The 8,029-nt window shown below is 58.1% G+C and overlaps 1 protein-coding gene across 2 annotated transcripts; it reads left to right on the top strand.

Moving 5' to 3' along the window:
- Window positions 1-5,910: 5,910 nt before the first annotated feature.
- LOC136451849 (probable transcription factor At3g04930) lies at window positions 5,911-7,389 on the top strand. Of its 2 annotated transcripts, XM_066452540.1 has the most exons (2): window positions 5,911-6,084; window positions 6,175-7,389. In XM_066452540.1, exons 1-2 carry the CDS (start codon window positions 5,971-5,973, stop codon window positions 7,153-7,155), a joined length of 1,095 nt encoding a protein of 364 aa, XP_066308637.1. In that variant the 5' UTR covers window positions 5,911-5,970; the 3' UTR covers window positions 7,156-7,389. The 2 variants fall into 2 exon arrangements, with proteins under 2 accessions (XP_066308637.1, XP_066308636.1); XM_066452539.1 differs by having other exon boundaries at window positions 5,911-7,389.
- Window positions 7,390-8,029: the final 640 nt, after the last annotated feature.

The following is an 8,029-nucleotide window of genomic DNA, read 5'->3' as shown; positions in this document are numbered from 1 at the left end:
TCCTTACGTCTTATCTGATGCTTTTGTTGGAGATGATCATTCGCTGGCACTATATTTAAACTCCGCGTGAGTGTGTGTGTGGTTTGAACAAATGACTTCCGCTACTTTTATTCGAACTGGTTTTGTAATAACTATGTTGAAACTCTGATGTATCCGTGATGCAAACTTTTATGTAATATGTGATGGTGACCGCTAAACTTATTACGATCATGGCTGGGACATGAGTTGGTTTGAAATCCTTCGTGATTTCACGGACTACCGGGTTATACGGGCTTAAGTTTGCTCAATCGTCTGCTCTGGTGGATGATTTTCTTACTTAATTTCGTATAATTGGTCGGTTCTGTTACATCGGCGCCCGGGTGGCCCACCCGCGTTGGCGTAGAATCGGCCGTCTGATCCGCAACGTCGTGCTGTGCCATCCTTGGTGGCATGACTTGCGGCATCTCCAGCTCAGGCGATAACGGGGGCGAATCCGTCGTTAGGGAGGCGCCCGCTGTAGTAGTGGGGCAGCAAGGCGTTGTTGGTCCCGCTGGCCGGGTGAAGGGTCGAGATGGCGACTAGAGGGGGGGTGAATAGTCCTTTTTTAAAATTAATCACGTTGGCTAACCGAAACAAGTGCGGAATTAAAACTATCGATCTAGCCAAGACTATACCCCACTATATATGTTCACTAGCACCTTGCAAAGATAACAATTATGCAACAAAGGTGCCGGGCTAGTTAGAGCTCTCCTAAACAATTCTAGGAGCAAGGTTACACAAACCTATGTCACTAGTACTTTAAGCAACAAGGGAGCTCCTACATATGCTAGTAAGCAAAAGCACAAAGCTAACTAAGCTTACTAGCAATGCTCAATAACAAGGCAACCAATGCCTAATTAGAGAGCGCAAATACTTAGCTACACAAACTAAGCAATGTGACTAACAAGGTTACTAAAACCAAATTAGCCACGCAAGGGAGCTACTTCTATGCTACACAAGCAAGAAGGTAATTAGCAAGCTACACAAGCTATCTAATTACAAAAGCAACAACACAAGCGTAATGTATATGAAAGTAAACGCAAGCTTGTGTAACGGAGATGCAAACCAACGGGAAGAACAAGGTTGACACGATGATTTTTCTCCCGAGGTTCACGTGTTTGCCAACACGCTAGTCCCCGTTGTGTCGACCGCTCACTTGATGGTTCAGCGGCTAATTGGCATCACCCGCCAAGCCCGCACGTCGGGCGCCGCAAGAACCTACCCCTTGAGTGAGGGTAGCTCAATGACACGCTTTACTAATGTTGCTCTTCGTGACTCCCGCGGGGCGAGCACAAGTGCCCCTCACAAGCACTTCTCCGGAGCGCCGCACAAGCTTCTTGCGCGCTTCGACGGAGACCACCACCAAGCCGTCTAGGAGGTGGCAACCTCCAAGAGTAACAAGCACCACCGGCTTGCAACTCGATCACCTAGTGCCACTCGATGCAACCTCACGATGCAATCGCACTAGAATCGCTCACTCACACAATCGAATGATCACTATCAAGTATATGTGTGATGGAGGGCTCCCAAGCACTCACAAGCATGGACACTAAGTCCCTTGAGGTGCTCAGCACCAGCCATGGCCGAAAGCCACTTCTATTTATAGCCCCAAGGGCTAAACTAGCCGTTACCCCTTCACTGGGCAACGGTCAGGCCGACCGGACGCTCCGGTCGTGTTGACCGGACGCTGGACCTCAGCGTCCGGTCGCTCGCAGACGACCACGTGTCCCGATTCCAACGGTCACTTGACTTGACCGGACGCAGCAGCTTCAACTGACCGGACGCAGCCAGCGTCCGGTCGTTTCCAGTAAGGTACCGACCTCGACCGGACGCGTCCGGTCACACTTGATCGGACGCAGCCAGCGTCCGGTCACACTCCAGCTACTGCGTCACCGTACGTCAGCCTGACCGGACGCAGCCGGCCAGCGTCCGGTGCTTTCAGACCCAGCGTCCGGTCAGTTGACCGACGCCAGCGTCACTCCACGTCAGCGCGACCGGACGCAGGCAGGCAGCGTCCGGTGCTTTTGGATCCAGCGTCTAGTCACTTGACCGACGCTGGCATCTCCTCCATTCTCTTCACCCTTGCTCAAGTGTGCTAACCACAAGAATTTGCATCCGGCGCAATAGAAAATAGACATTCCATTTTCCCGAAAGCGCCGAATCCCGCCGAGCTCGGCGGGAGGGAGAGAGGGACCCAAAACCCATCTCACCCCTGCAAACACCACCTCCTTTGTAAATGTGCCAACACCACCAAGTGTACACCATCATGTGTATGTGTGTTAGCATTTTCACAATCATTTCCCAAAGGATGTTAGCCACTCAACTTGCCACGCCACTCGATCCTAGCGACAATGCAAAGTTAGATCACTCGAGTGGCACTAGATGACCGATATGCAAACAAGTTTGCCCCTCTTGATAGTACGGCCATCTATCCTAAACCCGGTCATAAACTTCTCTACACACCTATGACCGGTGAAATGAAATGCCCTAGGTTATACCTTTGCCTTGCACATTCCATTCCATCTCCTCCAATGTCGATGCAACACATGCACCAACACGATCAACAATGATATGATCCACTTCATATCATCACATGATCATATTGGTTCATCGATCTTGACTCTACTTGCTCTTCACCGTTGCTATCGTCCATCGGCGCCAAGTCTTGCTCAAGCTTCACCGCCACGCGGTCCATCACTCCAAAGCCTTTGACTTGCCCTTCACGCTTGCAACCGGTCCATCAAGCCAAGTCTTGTCTTGATCTTCTCCACCATGATCACATGACTCAATGTTATGTCTCATGTGCAATAAGCTCCTTCATCATCACATGTGTGAGCTTTGCAACATCTCCAAGCCATTTTCACCTTCATGGCATATGTTGCTCACACACATGTACCTGTGGACTAATCACCTGTGTATCTCACATAAACACAATTAGTCCACCTAGGTTGTCACTCAATTACCAAAACCAACAAGGACCTTTCACCGGGTCGCGACAAGCGAGGCGATGAGCTCCTCCAGCATCGGGTCAACCCACGCGGGAGGCCCCGCGCCCGCACTAGGCTCCAAGACTAGCGGGTCTGGCTCAGGAAAGCATGCAGCAGCAACTACAGAGGCTTCGCCCGACGCCGTCGTAGCGGCCCATGCCGACCTCTCGAGACGCCTTCGTCGTCGGTGTCGCTGTCCGCCACTGGCAGGAACGACGCTATCTGCCACGGTCTCACCAGTGCCACAAGAAGCACTGTGGTCCGCCGGCCGAGCAACGGAGCTGCTGGTGGGGTCACTGTGACCCTCCCAGGTAGCACAGTCGGCTGCTACAGTGGTTTCCGGCGCCGCAGCGGTGCCGGTGGTCTCGCCGCGGTCGGCTGCAGCGTCGCCGGGGAAGTCGTTGTTGTGTAGCATCGGCTGTGTTCGGCGTCTTGTCCGCTGCCACCTCGTTCGCCGCCGCCTACGGCCGATAGTCGCTGGAGCAGACAACGCAGGCGCGGCTGTACCCGCCTCCACCGGACCACCATGGTTGGGTGGCCAGGTGGCCGGAGTAAGATCTCGAGCACGTGGTCCTGGCCGGCCGCCTGTACCAGTAGCCGTAGGAGGCCTCCGCCGCTGGCCACCACCGTCCACTGACTGAGCATCGTAGTTGCTGGCACGAACCGGCCGCGGTCGACGACCCACAGCGCGGACATCACTCGAGCTCCCAGAGCTGACGTGCTGTGGCCCCTTGTTACCGTCGTACACCGTTGAACGAGGTCGGTTGCAGTCCCTGGCCAGGTGCCGGAACTCATGGCAGTGCAGGCATCTCGGCGGTAGACGGCAGGTGGCAACCCTGTGGGTGTATGACAGGCAGTTGAGGCACCTATCGCGTAGCGCTTCTTGTAGGCGGCGACGTCGCTGACACCGGCCTCGGCGCTCGTCGGCAACGACCTGCTGAACCTGACGATGGTGCTGTGAGGCCGCGACGCCCTGACGGGGCAGCACCTCCTGCCACCCGTCACGATCCGGCGAGGAGGCCCTTCGGAAGGGGCCCAACCGCCTGTGCATTAACCCAACCGCATCCGCCGGAGATGCCATGCGCGTTGGGTGCGACAAGGAGACGGTGGAGTGTGCCGGGCGGTGGGCATGACGTGGTGGCACATCGGCGTCAGTTGCGATGGGCCTGCGGCGAGGACCCAGCCGCTGGTGCACCGAAATCCGCTCCATAGCCCGGTTCTCCGTCGCCGGAACGGAGCGATGAGTCCCACGATCATCCTCCGGCCTCGCGCGCCTTGGTCGACCATGCCCACGCACGGAAGCCTCGTTCGCGCGGGATCGACTGGGCCGGTGATGCCTTCCCGTGCGCCTATGCCTGTGGTTGCGGCACCCAAGATCCGCACCGGGGGCGGAGAAGCGGCGCCGGGGGGTTTCGGGGACTCGCTTTCCGAGTCTCAGGTGAGCCGGCACACGCTGGGCCACGCCAGACCCACCCGCACCATGTCCCCACGGGACGGAGGACCGCGGGGATCGCGCTGCTGCCTCCTGGAGCGCCTAGCGAGCGTGCGACCACCACCAGGAGTGCCCCCCTGGGAGCGGGAGCCTAGGACGGCACCGGCTCCCTGACCGGAGAAGGTCCTCGCGGCGACAGCTTGCGGACCGCGTCGAGGTAGGCAGTTGGTGAGGCCATCGGCGTGGGCTCTTCGTCGTAGTCGTCGCGGAAGCCATCGTCCGCCCACCGGCAGAACTTGGAGCGGCCCTCCGAGGCACCGCTGGGATAGAAGGGTGCGTCGTCGGGAGAGAGGGGCGAGCCATGGCCGCTGGAGGCGGAGCAGGGCACCGTTTCCTCCGGCGGGCTCAGGATCCGCTGCTACCCAAATTCACGGGGTGCACTAGGTGAAGCCGGCGTCGACGATGGGCCACAGCGCAGGGGAGCAACCCGTGGAGGCGGAGAGGCACCTAGCGGCGGGGATGGGGCCCTGGCCGTCGGATCTGGTCGTGGCGGGGCCGTGGGGGCCGGATCCGGCCCCGCCGGCGGCGGGAATGGCACGGCGGCCGGTGGCGGCGGCCGCGCGGAGGCAACGCACGTGCCGTTCCCCGCGCGCGGCTGGGCAGGGGAGGGGGTGGCCGAGGGAAGGGGAGGGGGAGGCGGGCGCCGGCCCCGGCGGCGGTGGCGCGTGGGTGGCCGCCAGGGGCAGGCGGAGGATCCTTAGTCAGAATAACATCCGCTTGTCTTAGGAAACGATGAGGACGTACTGGTTCCACAGAGAGCCCGAGACGATTTAGAGGCCTGGACAGCAGCCTGCAGGGGGCACGTACAAGCGTCAAGCGGGAGCGGCGAGCCAGCGACGGCGGCCTCTGGCCTAGCGAGCCGGCGGTGTCGCCGTGTTTGTAACTTGGAAGTGAGTTGTCGAAGGGAAGTATACGCGCGCAAACGCAGCTGCCGCCTGCTGAAGCCGAAGCGGCATCGGCCGCTGCTGGGCTACGTGATTAACGTGAGGATCGCATGCGGCCTCCTGGTTTGCTGGGCTACGTGACTAACGTGAGGATCACATGCGGCCTCCTGTGCTCTCGGTCTTGGGCTCTCAGTGGGCTACGTGACTAATGCAGTTATAGTCCACTTTTCTTCTCTCTTATCTTTTTTTTTTCTCACATTCAGCCCACCTACAGCTCTAACTAATCTTCTTCTGCCATCCTGCAGTCCTGCTGGCCCCGATCTGATGTCTCTGTCAGGCGTCAGCCCTCGGACTCGGAGGCCGTGACCGTGCGCGTCACTTGCCTGTTGTCCCCGGGCAATCCTCGTAGATCGGACCCACCTAGCAGTGAAAGAAGGACGAGCCAAAACAACCGCAGGCCGGCGGAGGCGGGCATCGCCTCGTGGCCTCGTGCCACGCAGCAGCTGGACCCAGTCCTATCCGGTAAGGCGGTAACCGATTCCAACCAAACCCCTCTCCATCCATTCCCGACCCCAGACCCAACCCAGCCATGGCCGACGACGACCCCCACGACGCCGCGGCCTCCTCCTCCTCCGCCGGCGGCGACGAAGACGACGAGGGCACCGACACCGATGCCTCCAACTCCGACCTCGCCAATCCCCAGGTCCAGGATCCTCTACCCTTCCCTGACGCAGCTTCGGTCCCACCTCACCCTCTCGCTCCCGCCCCCGAGCCCGCCGGCGCAATTCCGCAGCCGCAGCCGCAGGGTCCGGCCGCGGACGACTCGCGGCGGCTGTTCCAGCGGCTGTGGACGGACGAGGAGGAGCTCCTCATCCTGCGCGGCTTCCTCGACTTCACGGCGCGCCGGGGCACCACGTTCGCGTCGCACCAGTACGACACGGGCCCCTTCTACGAGGAGATCCGCCGCCGCCTCTCCTTCGACTTCACCAAGAGCCAGCTCATCGAGAAGCTGCGCCGCCTCAAGAAGAAGTACCGCGTCTGCGCCGCACGCGTCGCGGCGCAGGGCGCCGCGTTCGCGTTCCGGAGCGCGCACGAGGGCGCCATCTACGACGTTGCGCGGCACATCTGGCGCCCCGCGTTCAGGTGCGGCGAAGGCGGCGGTGCGGCCGACGCCTCGGACGAGGACGACATCAACCCCGTGGCCGCCGCTGCGATGGAGGATGGCGGGAGCGCGTCCACGCCCACGGCGAGGGGCAGGGGAGGCCGGCGCGTTCGGAGGAGGACGGCGCAAGAGCTGGAGGCCCCCGCATTGCCAGCCACGTCCGCGCTGATGCTAACTGATGCGGCTGAGGACCGGCTTGTTGCTGCCGCCGAGAATTTAGCGCCGGCAATTGCTCCGCCACCTCCTTTGCAAGTGCCAACTGTATCACCAGCGGCGGCGACCCCTTCGCCCATGCCAGTGAGCACCGGTGGCGCCACCGAGGAGGCTATCAGGAGTATCATGTCACCGTTACTGAAGGAGTTCATCAGCTCTGTCACCGTCGCTGGACAGACTGGATTCGGATTGGGGCTTGGCACAGGATTGGGCGGCATTGGGGGCATCGACATTCTTGGTCTTGGTTTAGGGGTTGCTGGCCCAAATCCTGGAATGCCCAGTGATGATAAGTGGAGGCAGCAGCAAATTCTGGAGCTTGAGGTTTATCTGAAGAGGATTGAACTTGTGCGGGAACAGGTTACCGCTGCTTTACAAGACCTCAGGTCATCAGAAGGTTGATTGGCGATCTTCTTCCGTAGTCTTTTTGTTAGAGCCTGTCTCGTAGATTGCCTTATTTTATGAGAGTTGCTCGTTACAAACATTCTAACTGTAATCGATTTAAGTTAGGTGCTTGTAGTTGTCATAAGATTAGAGGCTGAAAAGATTGATTTGTAGATGGACTCACGATGAAGGTTGTTATTTACTCGCTACCTGCTTCATTGTTAGACATATTTAGTCCCTCTTTTGATAGAATTCAGTGCATAGTTGACATGCTTTTTTTCTCTCGAATACGTAGAAGAGCTGCGTATCATTGTATTAAAGAGAGAAAATGGATCGGCCCCTTACAAACACCACCACCTCACTCGGGGCCGGGCTATGAGGGGTTGTTTACATTACATCGGAGGAACTAATAGACAACTGAGATAGAGGTAAGACCTGACCACAAACAAACCTCCTAAATAACCTAAACAAGGTAGGCTAACCAAGCCCACCACCGTGACCCAGTCTCAGCATGCGCAGGCCATGCGATCCCGCCATGCACCAGAAATGGTGCTCATCTTTGAACTCATCAAGTAGCTTGGTGATGCAGGGGCGAGACCCTTCAAAAACACAGGCGTTTCGATGCTTCCAAAGGGTCTAGAAGCCTAGAATCATAATTGAGTTTAACCCTCTCTTCTTCTCTTTTGGAATTTTCTTGATTGCTTTTCGCCACCAAGTTGCCAGTGACCTCTCTCTTCTTGTGTGAGTTCGGTCACGCAGTCCCAAAGGTGTGAGGATCCGTGACCAAAATTCCCGAGCAAGAACGCACGTAGTAAGTAGGTGTTGGACAGTCTCATCTTCCTGATCACACAAGGGGCAGCGGATCGGGTGAGGCAAACCCTAATGGAACAAT

The sequence above is a fragment of the Miscanthus floridulus genome, chromosome 5 (assembly GCF_019320115.1).
Source record: "Miscanthus floridulus cultivar M001 chromosome 5, ASM1932011v1, whole genome shotgun sequence".
Lineage (NCBI taxonomy): Eukaryota > Viridiplantae > Streptophyta > Magnoliopsida > Poales > Poaceae > Miscanthus > Miscanthus floridulus.
This window is presented reverse-complemented; position numbering and strand designations above follow the sequence as displayed.